The 14,763-nt window shown below is 37.9% G+C and overlaps 1 protein-coding gene across 1 annotated transcript in view; it reads left to right on the forward strand.

Moving 5' to 3' along the window:
- Positions 1 to 14,763, forward strand: part of FTO (FTO alpha-ketoglutarate dependent dioxygenase) — a 259,706-nt gene that overhangs the window by 61,853 nt on the left and 183,090 nt on the right. The window contains exons 5-6 of the mRNA XM_040615246.1: positions 8,703 to 8,782; positions 10,622 to 10,765. Coding sequence (XP_040471180.1) covers positions 8,703 to 8,782; positions 10,622 to 10,765 — 224 coding nt within the window. The remainder of the gene's footprint in view (positions 1 to 8,702; positions 8,783 to 10,621; positions 10,766 to 14,763) is intronic.

The raw sequence follows: 14,763 nt of genomic DNA on the forward strand, positions 1-14,763 counted from the left end.
TTGGTCAACGATTTTAGACATAACGCTTCTCTCATTCTGCTACACTTTTTCTTGTATGTATTCAAACATAGGTTTTCTTCTACTAGTGGGATTATACTAAGATCATAATAAACAGAGCTGTCATACTCCAAGAGTGAGTCCCAATGCCTCAAGTGTAGAGGATTAAAAAAAGAAAATTAAATTCAGTTAATTTACTTGAGCAGCTGAGCTCACACACTTAAGGTTTTTCCATTGAAATAAATGAAGCAAGAATGGTGGCAAAGTTTTGTTAGCACAAAATCTGTTACTTTCTCTTTTGGCTTGTGTTTCTCTAGGTTATCATTTTTGTTTAAACAAATGTAGTTATAAATCGTATGACTCAAAACATGAACAGTGCTTCTGACAACATCATGTTTACCTGTTTTGTGACTTGGCTTGACAGACACAATCTTTGAAGAGTGAGAGCAGTTGCGGTGTTCCCTGTTTATGTGTTTGTGACTTGGAAGGTATCTTCCATGGAGTGTCCCTAGTGTGACCTGTCATGCTTCTGACTTGTTGGCCTGAACAGTCTTTTCACTTTTACCTTTCACTTTTATCTTCCAACAAATAGGAAAATGTAGAGGAATGAAGCTGGGTTAATTAGGATTGATAACATACAGCTGTGGGCTGGGTTCAGGGGCGGGGACTGGCTGATGTAGATAAGGTGCAGCTGTGGCTGGTTCTGGTAAGTGGTTGGGCAGCCGAGGAAGAAGCAGAGGGAAGAGAGGGAGCACACACCCTGGGCGAGGAGAGACCAGGAGAAGGCAGCAGAGGGACTGGCGTGAAGAGTGTGTTGGTATGAGATGGTAAAAGACCTTGTTGCAGCTTAATAGTTTGGAGAGTGCTGCGACAGGAAAACAGTTTACTTCCTACAAGCAATACATTTGTGGGCAATCTTAAAAAACATATACCATTCCTTGTTCTTAGTTACCTCACCCGATCCTGTGCACTGCAATCAATCTTGTGTAAAAGAACGGGACTCTTAAGTACGTCTGTGCTCTGAAGTATGTCCATCGTGAACAGACCCAGTGTGACTATGTGAGGTCCTTTGGCACAGTGGTGTGGGTGCGCCTCCCTTTTCTGTATTTGTGAGGATATAGAGTAGCAGCGTGGGGGGAAACTGAGACATTTCTTATATGAAAGGGAAGCTTTAAGTGGCAGCTAAACATTCCTGGATAGGGAATTATTAATTAGTTTTTGTGGAATAGCTACTGAGGCCTTGGCTAAACTTCCTTTGCGATCTTTCCTGACTGGAAAGGTTGTGCATGCACAGCTTTGCTGGGCCACACATTCAGAAGGCAATTAATAAAAGAAGGGGTCTAACCAGTGTTTTTACTGCAAAATACTGTACGTTGTCGTTGACTGGGTTACCAGATCATAAGGACTTTCTTTCATTCCCCGATGGAATTTATATACAGTAACTAAAGTACTATCAGGGATGCTATATGAAGGGTGGGTCAGAAAGCTATTTTATTTAACATCTATTTAACATATAACATCATGATCATGTTTAGATGGAAACAAAGGATATATTAAACATTCTTTTGAAGATGATGTGTAAATCACTTTCTTATTAATACTTCATGGAAAGCTACAGATTTGAGCTCTGTAGGCCAGGTGTTTGATAATTTCTTCTGCATTTCCGTAGCCTTTGTATATTTTTTTTCCTCAAACACTTTAAAAAATAATTTTTATACAGTCTGAGAGAATATTCTCAAATTGGCCCTTTTATTGGGCTTTGAAGTACAGCAGAACTGGCTTTATAATTTTTACTTGACATGAAAGACTATATAAATGGGCATATACAGTTTTAGTGTATGTTTTTACTGTTCAGATTTTTTTGGAACGTGACTTTTAAGAGGAGGCATCTTGAGGGTGCCATCTAAAAGATAAAATATGAAAATTCTGTATAGAAAGCAACTTGACAATAAAGAAGCCAATTTTAGAGTGACTTGTCCATTTATGCATCATACGTTCCAGAACCTCATTTCAGTAAGCAGAGTCTTCTTGCTGGCATTATTTTAAAAGCAATGGCAGCAGTATGCAAGGCATCTAGGAAACACAACATTAAGAGTACTGCAGGTCATATTAGCTGCGAATGGACAGGGGCCAATTTGTAGGACTGTGTACTTTTTCTGACTACCATTGACTCGTCCAACTCTAGGGAAAAACTTTGCAACTTGTAGGTCTGTTCTTCCAGTTGTTGCAATGGTTTAGTATTTACGGCTTTCTGTCAACCGGCATGTCGAATTAAGTTTGTTGCTTATAGTTAAAAAGTCAGGTCCTACCAATTCCTGTACCTGGAATACCCCAACTATTTCCTCTTATTATACACACAAATCTCAGATAAGAAAATGTGCTAACCTGATATTTCTAATAGTAAATGCAATTACAGTAACTGGTAAATCCTGATCAATGGACATATCAAAGTAACCAAAAGAGCAGGGTGGTGTTTTAGCATTTTCAGTAGATATTTATTAATGCTTATGTTCCTCTCTTCCTTGGCTCTATGAAATGCTTTCCATTTTTTCTAGGTAGAATTTTAGTAAAGCGCAGTCTTAAAATATAAATTGACACCTGCATTCTCAGCAGTCCTCTTCAGATGAAATCATAAGCCAAAGCCATAATTTAAATGTATGTTAGTCCTAAACATGAGGTGATCGAATCCATTCTTCAAGTAAGCTATTACAATAATATAAATTTATTTTGTTTAAGCAAAACGGAACAAAATTCAAAATTACATTCAGTAAGACAGTTGGGGTTTGGGTTTTTTTTGTTGTTGTTGTTGGTTTTGTTTCGATTCTTTTGGTTTTTTTAAGGCTTACTTTTCCTAATATGAAGAAAAAAATCTGGTGAACGATGGGAGATCTGCTGCCTAAAAACTCAAATCTGAACTTTATATCACTCATGAAACGGAAACAGTTTAGCTCAATTTAGAATAATATATTGGTCTGCAGAGGAAGTGCATACTGAACCCTGCTGTCTCAAGTACACAGTCAAGGGGTGTCTAATATGAAACGTGTTGGGTGCATGCAATAAATCCAAAACGCGTGGAGGTGAGCAAAGGGCCCCATCTGCTCTGTCCTAGAGCATGCTTAACTAGGCTTGTCATGGTCTTACTATTAAATTGGAATCTTTCCCCTAATCTTTGAGTTAGACATGACCAGATTTGCAAGCAGATTTACAATTTTCCCTAATTTTCCTACCATGACTTCAAAACATACTCAACAAAAATACATTCTGGACTTTTTCAAAGGGAGATTTACTTTTCTGCAGCTGTTTCCCATAGATCAAGCTCTTGCTTGAAGGTTAGGGTTTTAAAACAGCATGAAGATGAACTTGGAATCTTTTACCACTCCCCACCCCCAGCAAATTAGAGTTCAAGAAGCATCAAAAAATTATTTTCGTAACCAACCAGAAGTAGGGTGCACACATTGCAGAGGTTGGCTTGTGGTTAAAGATAAGTATTTAATGGAAACACTTCCACATGTATATAGTGGCTCATTAAACTATTTCTAGATATTTAATCTGCTTCTATTTCCACAAACTAACTTGAACCCTCTTTGCTCTCTAGCATCTTGAATGTGTTGGAGTTTTTTGACCTTTTTTTTTTCCTTGAGTCCACATTTAATCCAAATGCTATATTCCTTGATTATTAAGACTTCGAACCCCTGAAACGCTTTTCTCGTTACCAAACTTTGATCATGAAGTTTGGCAAATCCCAGACATCTATCTTTCCTTTTCTTTCTTTTTTTTCCCTTTTTTTTTTTTTTTTTTTTTTTTTAGTTCAGCCTTTTAATTCATTCTGTGTTTTCTTTGTGCACGCTTTTCTTATTTAAAAACTAAAAATATTTGTTAATTAGGGACAGATCATCCCTCTAGCTTTCTGTTACAGAAGTAGTATTCCATGGACCCATAAGTTCTTGGGGAAGGAGACATACCTTCCTGGTGCTTCTTGCTGACATACCTACAGTAAAATCAGTTTTGGTTTGTTTTTTTCCTGTTGAAGCATTATGTGCAGTTGTTTTCCAGTAGGCTTGGAAATGGTGGAAAAGCATTTTAGTGCTTTTGAAAATTGCATTGTAATACAGTTAAAAAGAGAAAATTCTTTATTTGTTTAGGGTACTTAAAAAAAAATAGCACAAGTTCATTTCACTTTTGTAGGCATTTGTGATGTTTGGAGTATCAAAGCTTTTGCCAGTGCTGTAAACCCCACTGTTCCTTTTATCTGCTTCACGAAATAGATGACAAAAAGACAACTATCTAAAAAGTTCAGGAAGACCACCTGAAGATGGGAAAGGTGCTATAACCCCCTGTTGCTAAGTCTGAGAGCATTTCCCGTTGTGGTTTGTGTTTTCCTGGGAACTACTTTACCTAGAAGCACTAAGTTTTGGGCCTTTAGACCCTCCTACTCCTTTCAGTAAGGACAGGCTAAGAATTAACTTAGTTTTTCTCCACCTTGTATTTGTTACATCTGAATAGTCTGCAGTGCCATGTGTATGCAGTCATTGTTTCTCTCGAGTGCTTTGGCTCCTCACCTCACCGGTGCTCTGATAATTAGTTTATTAAATTAGTTAAGTATATGTTCAAAATTTAAGTGTATATACATGTACGTATCCATTAGCCCTTTTGACAAAGGCTGTACACGCACAGTGCTTTCGGTGTTTGTGCCATTTGTGCCTAGGCAATTCAGCTGTCTAGAAGAAATCATACAGTGAGGTGTGGACAGAGCGGGGCAGGGATGAAGAACAACAGGATCAGAGAGAATAGAGAGGAACTTGCAGTAGTTTTAAGCAGTGGAGAGGACCGGGCTGAGATTCTGTGCTGGGAGGATGTATTTGAGAAAAGAGCAGGATGGCAGAAATCTGTACAGGGGAGGGACAGAACGATCTATGACGTGAACTTGCTCCCACAATTTAAAATAGAATTTGCAGCATCTGAATTCCAAAATGTATCAATTGTCTGTAAATAGCAGGAAAATCACCGAGAAGCTTGCCTGGTAAGGCAGCCCACATAGAGAACAGACTGCATCTGACAGTAGAAGCGTGCTCGGGTGTTAAAACAGTAGCATTAGGTTTAGGGGCTGTAATTCTGCTTCTTTCAGAATTTCACTGCAAACTTTGGTAAGTCCCCTAAGCTCCCCTACTCATACGTTTTTCTGTGTCAGTTACCAACTGTACGGAGGCCTTGCATGGATAAATGTGTTAAAGCACCAAGGACCTTAGATGGTTTTGTATTGCTTGGGTTTTGGTGGTTTATATTTTTTCTTTTTTCTACAGGTGTGAGGAATAAACATCCATATTAAATAAAACCTCCGTTTCACAACTGTTTCATACAGGTCTGAAGTTTCTGTAGTTGGAAATTCTCTGTCCAATAATGGTATGCATTTGCAACTAATCAGATCATCTGCAAAACATTCTTTTGACTTACTAGTACTTCATCTGTGAAGTCAAAATCTGACCTCCACATCATTTAAACAGACTTCAAGTTGATAACTTTGTTTTCCAAGGTGGCTTTGACCACCTGTACACTATCATACATGTGATTAATTTCTTTTAATAAATCTTGCCTTGGCTATAGTAGCCCTATAATAGGATCGGGCCGTAAGGTGGCAGATGATTCATTGGGAAGTGGCAGGCAGAAACTAGTAGAAATAAAAGAATAAAACAATCCATTTAAAAGAAGTATGAATTTTTGCCATATGAACCTATGCAGGAAATAGTCTCCTAGTTTCTTAGGTGCTCCACCTCAGACAGAAAAATGAAGTTATTTTTTCCAGCATTCAAACACCAAGCATGTGTTGCCCACCGAGTTGTGTTCCTTTAAATGCAAACAAGCCCTCTGTGATATTGTCAGGGTTTTGAGGAAACCGATGTAGGCATTCCGCTGCCTGAAGCGCAGGTAATCATCCTCACTTGCACGGTGACTGGTGGCACAATGGAATCCTGTTCATACGGGTAAATATGAATAGCTTCAATGTGTGTGATCAGACTTTGATTGAGAAAATTCTTTGATCGGGATAGCCACTCTAGCATGTACTGGACTTCATTATTTTTTCTTGATTGTTTTCTAGAATTACTGTTTTAAATTTGGATAATTAGTAGCGTTTTAAAATTTATAAACAAGTGAAAGGCCTGATCAGACTTCAGAAAAATAGTCTGCATGTGATAGCATTTTTCATAGATGTGGGACAGCTTTGGGAGAGGAACATCTAAGCAGAAGTCTGTAGTCCAATTCTCAAAACTTCTTTCTTATCTAGCTGTTAGTTGGCATCTCAGAGGCATCCATATGGAAGGCGAGACTGTTTTAAGAAGGGAACGTGTGACGGTTATTGAAACAGTGCTAAATGCATTGCAAATTTGGTGTTGATGGTGATTTAAAATAAATTATTAAAAAAAAAGTCATTTCTCATATGCATTATATAGTTCACCTAAGTTTTGCATGGTTTTGTTTTTTGTAGTAGATATTGAAATGGGATGCCCCTGCCATCATTGTCCTGAATTTGTGGCAAGATAAGGGGCCGCAGTTTGGTGGCAGTAAGATGCTGTGTTGGCTTTTGCCTCACCACAAATTCAGGAGAACTGTCTGACAATTAACTTGCCAAAGCAGGACTGATATGTGTATTCCAACTTTTATATGCATGTATTTTATGTGATGCATGATACTGGAGGCTGTGTTTCGGTGTTCCAAACCTCACCAGTCAGTGTTTACGCATGTAGATCTGATGTTAACTCCATATGTATTTTTACCTAAAACTGCGAGAGCACTATGGTAGTTTTGACATGGGTGTCCAAGGGGGGTAACAGTTCTGGTTTGGCTCTAAAACCAACGTGGGAATCAGGATGTAACGTTCTGTATCTGATTAAAAGCTTTTGCTGCCAAATGTACAATGGCCAATTTAACAAGAAGTGCTTTTTCTTTTTGATTAATATATTTTTAGAAGAAAAAGTAAAGCAAATCTTTACTGTAATCTCTTAAGACCTAGAATGTATTTTTCAAATATCCTTTGAGACTTCCAATCCAGAAGCTGCAACTATTTTTGTACAATTACAGTTTTAGATGAATTATAAGCTCATAAATTAAAATTACAGGCTTCTTTCTAAGACTCATAAAGGATTAAAGATAGTTGGAAGCAATTTCAAGAGGGAGCCCTACAACGAAGGATTTGCCAAGGGTTTGAATAAAGGTGCAAATCAAAATGTAATACTTGTGATGCTGTGGTCGCTACATAAATCACACCACAGTGAACGGGCACTGAATGGAGTGGTGGAAGTGTTTAGATTTGTTTTCTGTCGCAATTCTTCTTGAAAGTAATTGTGATATTTAAATATTGCAATGTCCAGAGATAATACAGTTCTGTGGCCCTTGCAAGGCTTGGGTCTATGTAAAGGTAAAGGCTTTAGAGCATCTCTTCCTTCAGTAATAAAGAGAATACCATTAAACCCCACACACTGTGTTCTTTTCAGTCTGATAATCTAATTATGGTCAGAAGAGCATTTTCAAAAGTTAGTAGGGATTTGGGATATCAGGTTTCAGATATGCAAATATTGATCTGTTAAAGAGAAATTGAATTTACATGATGAGAAATTATGTAGCTTCATCCTTCCATCATGTCATACTAAGAAGACTGAAACTAAATTCCCTGAAGGAATGGATACTGTTGAAAACACAGGCTCCAACTTAACTAGCATCTTGTAAGTGTCTATTCCTGTTCTTTTCTAATTTTGTATAGGATTGTTTTTTGCTTGGTGACACTTTACGTCACCTGTTTTGTGGGGGTTTTTAGTCTCTTTCTACTGATTTACAAAAATCTAACCCAGGAATGATTTTACAGAAATTTTTGGTAGATTTTCCTGAATGTCTTGTTAAGGTTGAGAGGGCAGCATAATCGTAGCACCAAAACTGTTTGAATTGAAAGCTTCATGATTGGTTTTCAGTGTGAGTGTTGATACTAGATTTAGTCTGAAATTTTCCAGAGGAATATATTTCCTCTTAAAAGTGCAGAATTCAAGCATTCTTCAGTTACGGTAATTTTGACAAAACTCTGATGGCAACCAAATAGGTTCCATCTATAAGGTTTGTGGCATTGTTGGTTTGCCAGCTTGTGAACCCAAGTCCATGACAGCTCACTGGCAGCCTGCAAGGAAGTCACTTATGAAAAGTTTGGAGACAAGTCTTTGAGCAGATTGTGCTTTCTGGGTTCCCAGGCCCTTGGCTCTGAGCTGAAGGGAGAACTTCAGATAAGTTTCAGATAAAAAGATGAAATAACATCTTTGGGTTTTTTCTTTCTCTTTCTTTATTTCTCCCCCCCCATATCAGTATTGTTCAGGGTTTTTTGAGAAAAGAGTTTGTGATTTCTGATTAATTTGTTGTTTAAAGTGATCTTCAACTTCGGAAAGTATTGATTTGTTTAGTTGAATTATTCCCGTAAGAGTTGGGAACATGCCACTTCTAAACTGTATAAACTGGGAGGAAACTAATATGAATAGAGATCTTTGTAACGCCAGGACAGTGAGTAATTATGCTCTGCTAAACATTGCAGCGCTATGAGGGTAGTACTGACTGAATTCTCTATATTTTTTCTTTAAATGCTTAATGTCAAGGTTTTAATTCATATTCAGCCAGAATAAGTTTTATTAAGTATAATTTTCCCATGTACTTAAGGTTTTCAAATCTGTCCCTAGATGATCTCAATATGACACATCAGCACTGTGTTCTGGCTGGGTTTTCACCTCGGTTCAGCTCTACTCACAGAGTAGCAGATGTAAGTATGAGAAATGCTTTGCTGTTTGGTCATTGTTAAAACTAATATTCTGGTACTGCATCATGTTGTCTTATCCGAACTGTGATTCACAATATCTTATGACTAAAACGGTTTTCCTGAACAGCTCCTGCTTGTTTATTTTTGGGTTGGGTTACACTTGTTTCTGTATTGGTAGCTTGCCTAAACTCAGGCATGTAAGATACGAATTGAGAATCCACTACACCACACGTTGTGAATTACTGATGAAATGTAGAAACAACTGTTTTTTTGCCTGAAATGTTTTAAAACTTCTTTGCTGTGTTCATATCCTGGTCCTAGTCAAAAGGCAGCATTCGTGGTGAGAAAGAAATACTCAAAACACATCAGCAGTGTGCGCTGCCGAAAGTGGCCTTCAGGAGGTCAGCACAGCTAAGAGCAGTCATGACTCTGCTTTGCGCTGGATCCTCCTGAGCGTCTGAGGATCGAAGAAACAGAAGAGTGATACAGAGTCCCTTGTCTCAGAGTCATGCTGAGATAACAAGGCTTCAGCCTGAAATTCTCAAGTGCTAAGACACGTTTTGGGGTGGTCTTTTGGTTTTGTTTTTTTGGGAGGTCCTTTGGGTTTCTTTACTAAAGCTCTCCTCCCTATTCCTTTCCGTGGTGTTAGCAGTAATTTTGTTTATGTAGTATTCTAATGGGAAGACATACAGAAAAATAAAAAGACTGTATTTTAAAAAGGTACTTAAAAAAATTACAATCACCACTTTCTTCTCTCAGCAAGGCAAAATATACCCTATGGAAACAACAGAGATACATGTATCTAGGTAATTCTTTTTCCCCCGTTGCTCTTTCTAATTTGCGCAGGAATGGAAATAAAGCAATAGCACCAAACATGGACATATACATACATATAAGTTGTAATATGAAAAAAGTGCCTTTATTTCCCCCAAAAATACACACTCTGCCTGTATGAACTGGGTTTTGACATAAAGTTGAAGCACACTGTACATTTTACAACAAATAATTCTGTGGGTTTTGTTTCATTTTAAGAGTCGTCTGACCTGCTGCTCTCATCTGTGTGTTTACTTCTGCAGGAAAATGCAAACTTACTTCACACACTTCTCTGTTAAGTGATTGTGCTTTGTTTTTATAAACTGTTATGATATCAAGTTGTATAGTGTGGATTTTATTTTTTCCCCCCAATAATACGAGACCAGGGGGTCCTTATTCAAGATTATTCCTGGAAATTTAACTGAAGGTACAGATATTTAACTGAAAATAATTAAAATATGTTGATGTCATTGTTCTTTTGTTTCAGAAGGTTTTTTACAGATTTCCTTCTAATTTTGAAGGAAATTTAATGAAAACAAAACAAAAGGAACAGAAGTGCAAAACTGTTTTGTTCATTCTCCATACTGTGAGAATCCATACTGTCTTGGACTGGATATGGAACTCCATTCTAGTGTTACTAGGAACCCACACAACTGATTCTGAAATAATGTCAAAAACTGGCTGGGAAGCAAGGGAGGGCATGGCTGTGGTTTTGTATGCTGTAATTTTGTTTTTTGTAAATTTAAATTTGTAAATTTAAAAGAAATTCTTTTCTTTCTCCTTTCAGTCTATGCTGTTCTAGTGGGCTAGATGTTTGATGATTAGACTTTTGCATATGTTATATTGATAACCATGCAGACAATGCAGAAGCGTTATGCTTTTGTTTAAAAGACTATGAAATAAAGTTATAGAAATACATCCGTTCTACTCCTTCACTTCGATTATTTCAGAAGCAAGTAGTTCAGTATATTTGAGAAATACAGATGTTTTGAAGTGGCTACATATGAATTTTTTATTGTATCTTTATAGTGTTCAAGAGGAACATTGGAATACATATTTGGACAATGTGAACTGGCACTCCAGAATTTACAGACTGATTCTGATTCAATGGCTTTATCTGTGAAATCACTGGAAACTGCAGTTGTAAAGCAAGTAGAAGAAATACATAATGAGGTGAGATGATGGGCACTGAAAATGTTTCAGCCAGGTTTGGGGAGGTGCCGTCTGCTTGTGGAGTTAATGGCAATTAAGTGTGTTCGGCTGCTCACAAGGCATTCCTCTGTACAAGTCTGAAGTGTGGTTTTTATTACTTTGTTACTTGGGTACAGTAATTGGGATCAACATGGATTGATTCTTTCATTTCCCGTGAAGTTTTCTTTTTTCTTTTTTAAGATCCCTCTGCTGGTAGAGTAAAAGAGTAGTTGCAGCCGTATTACACCAAATCTGATAGTGTAGTGGACAAACCAAACAAGTGCTGCTTTAAAAAAAAAGGGAGAGAGAAAAGTTAGAGGGAAAGAGCAGGTAAAATTTGTCAGTTGTATGCCAGGTGTTGAACCAGTGTTTTAAGAATGTCAGGTGTGACACAATTTTATGTGCTTTAAAGTATATTCTAAAGAAAATACAGTGGAAATAATTGTGAGGAACACACTTAAGCAGGTTGTCCTGTGCTATGACATATGCATGTGTAACAACACGCTTTCACAGGATGCCAGTGAAGCTGGCAGCACTTCCTTGCTTGAAGTATAGGTCTGGAATCTTAACAAACACGCTGATTTGACAAATTAAAATATTGGACAATATTTTGGGAAACTATGGGAAGAAGTAGTTTCTCCTGTGGTATAAAAGTAGGGAGTATCACAAAAATTGTAATTTGCCTTTTTCTCTGTTAGTGGATAGTCACGAATGTGACACAGTGGACTGGGTCTTCTTACAAGGGTTGTGTTTCTGAAGGTGGTAAATTTAGTACTTTTTCTTTTTTTTTCTCTCTTTATTTTTCTGAAGTTACAGAAAATGTAGTCAAGGCTACATAGAGTTTAAAATCACAGATTGTTTAGCTGCTCTGGAAAGCTGTCCTCTACCTGGAAAAAAAAAAAACCTTTCAGCTGTTCCTAACTGTAAAACACCAATGATAATCTCTTTTAAAACAGCTATAGCGACCACAATACAAACTTCTGAACCACTTTTTACTTAAATATCAGTTTTTACAGCACTCCTGTATTCAGACAATTTGAAGGAGCTGTGCTGTATTTCTGCTAAGTGTGATCACTTTTAGAAGCCATATAGTACTTAAGTATTTTTAATTATTAGCTGTTTAAATTGCTGTCTGCTGAGGAATGCAATATTGTGTGTTGTTTCTAAAACTTCATAGAACACATTTTTGCCTGTATTTTGTTTACAGTTGGTAAATTGAGTGTACTGATGGCAAAAGATTTGCACCCTTGACTTCTAGCAAAACAGCTCCTAGAGCAATTTAAAGAAGTCTGATGCATGCAGGGGTTTACAAAACATTAATCAGGCTTAGTCCATAAAACTACACGCATATGTGGTTTGCCCAGCTAGGGCCACATGCACAGCTGGTGTAAATTTGCACGGGTCCTTGAACATCAAAGACGTGTGCCGTTTACATCAGGTGAGAGACTAGCCCCTGGTGTTTGCAGTCACCTGAGTAATTTTGCTGTGTGACATACAGGGATGTTTCCTGTTACGCACATGGGATGTACTCCAACAGAACTCATTGTTTAACTTGTACATATTGCACACTGGACTTCTGAGACACATTGGATCTAGATTTCATTTGAAAAGAGGCTACCCGCTCACCTTTTGTTGTTGTTGTTGTTGGAGGTTTTTTGTTTGTATTGTTTGGGTTTGTGTTTTTTTGGTTTTTAATGCCAAGGTCACCTCTTCACTTGAAGGATAGATTCTGTGTTAAATTGCTACTTAAATTTCATTTGTTTGTTGCACAAGTAGACAAAATTACTAGTGGCTTATCATTGTGGTAAAATGCACATTTATTTTTTGAACTTCACTAAAGTGAAAACTTTCAGATCTGCTAGGCTGATGCAACTTTTTTTTTTCATGTAAGAGCTTTCTACCTTCTTTTTTTCACTGTACGATGAATCTTTGTATTTGCAGGCACTAATACAGGTTTTAGGTTCTCAAGCAGGTGAAGAACAAGACCGTGTTTTATTTCTTTCAAGAATCAAACTGTTTACTGATGAAAATGAGTCTTCCTTTTGGTCAGTGTGGTCAGGATTTGGTCAATGGTTGTTTGGCTCTTTTTCCTTAGTTTCTTAGCATTTTTGAATACTGAACACAAAATTGCAGAAAAAGCCAAAGAGAATTAATGAAGAACGGCCACTAAATTTTGCCTGTGTATTTCTGTCTGATCTGCAGCTTTCTGTGCTGGTTCTAACATCTTTGTAATTTTTTTTTTCTATTCCTCTGGACCAGAGATCATCAGCTTGAAATTAGGAAATATTCCTGTCTCTAGAGATGGTGATACAGTTATATTTTGTTTTCAAATATAACTGTAGCTGACGTTCTTCACAGGGTTTAACTCAGATAACTCAGTGCAGCCATTGTTCGTGATTCTTGATCTTCCTGAAATCATTGACCAAACCAGAACCATCACAGTACCGTCACCCCATGTGTAACTAAGCTAAAAATATAGTAGTTTAGCACAGATTCACAGTCTGTGCTGAAATTAACTGCTCTGCCAAATGAGGTCTGGATGAATTACCTGTGTCTGCTGGAGGGAAAAAGCCCAAGAGCAAATCTGAAAGAATGAGGTATGATTCTGTGCCTTCGCTTTTGTATTCCTGGGCAGGAAAATTGACTTGCAGGGCTGATAAAGTAGGTTTGAACTGAAGATCTGAAGCATAGGTGTAGACAGTTTTTTCCATTTTTGTGGTGGGCAGAGAAACCTCTAAAAGAGGTATGGGTGAGTATCTGGGGGATGCCTTTACTGATGTTAGATTTCCCAGAGTTCATTTGTCAGAGCCCCGTCTTGGATGTCTTGACAGAAGTATTCCTGTCAAAAAAGTAAGATGCTAATCCGAGGAGCTTTTTACCTTGCTGCCCACTAGAGATGCTGGAAGTTTAATATTTCTTTAGCCTTGGCTTTGTTGTCATGGTCTCCCTCCCGAAAAACAGCCTTCAAAGGAATGTCTGAGTAATTGCGAGGTATGTGCTGTTTGTTAGATGTGTGAGTCACTTCACTCCCAGTATGTACTTTGTAGTTGTAAGTAAAGATAACCTTAATTAAGGGTGTTCACGTGCTGCTTGTCTGAGTAGCTTATGGGCCTGAAGTCTGAAGGAATACTTCAGTGGCAGGGATCTGGTGAACGGTGTAGCAGGGTGAACAGGCGTAATTACCTGGGCAGCTGTCAAGTACAATAGCCTAACAATGCGCGCACAGTCTTGGAGACTGAAGTCACCCCTTTAAGCAGTCCCATTGCTGTTTGGCCAGTAATAATTTATCCTGAAATAAATGATCTCGCAGAGCTCACTGCATGTGAACCTCTTGCCCCTACCGAATCACAGTTGGCTTTCCAAAATATATACAGCTGCTGGGTATGTCCAAACAGAGCTGCAGGGGACCTGGGGAAACCCTTTGGCAAATAAATGCTTTTTCAAGTAATAAACCACTGCTGGACAGACAATGTAAATGCTTATATGTTTAAAAATAAATTGCAGAAAAGATCATTGCCAGCCTATTCTTCACATTGCAAAGAAAATTTGTTTTGCTTGCTCTGAGTAATGCAGAACCTGGTAATAGTTCATGTCGCATGAGGTAGCTTCAAGGCTTCTTTATTTGCCAACACCAAACTAATAATCCGGTGTTCTCTATGAAGTAAAATGCTAGAGAAAATGTTTTTTTAGCATCTGGGGATTGTATTGAAAATGTAGCAGGTTTCAAAGTACTGAAGTTGGAAAAGGTAGGGGTCTGCTCTCATCACGGTTTTGCTCAGCTGTGATTATCAAATGCTGATTACTGTGATTAAAACTTGAGACTGAATTGGTCGCTCTGTTGCTTGTGAGGTACACTCACGTTTGCCTACAGCCGATCTGGGGTTTTGGCAGCAGTAGATGAATCTTGTGGTGAATGCACAAGGATGTAGCAAAGCCTGGGCTTAGCTGTGTTGAAGGTACGCCGGTGTTAGACACTAAGG

Source organism: Falco naumanni, chromosome 15, assembly GCF_017639655.2.
Source record: "Falco naumanni isolate bFalNau1 chromosome 15, bFalNau1.pat, whole genome shotgun sequence".
Lineage (NCBI taxonomy): Eukaryota > Metazoa > Chordata > Aves > Falconiformes > Falconidae > Falco > Falco naumanni.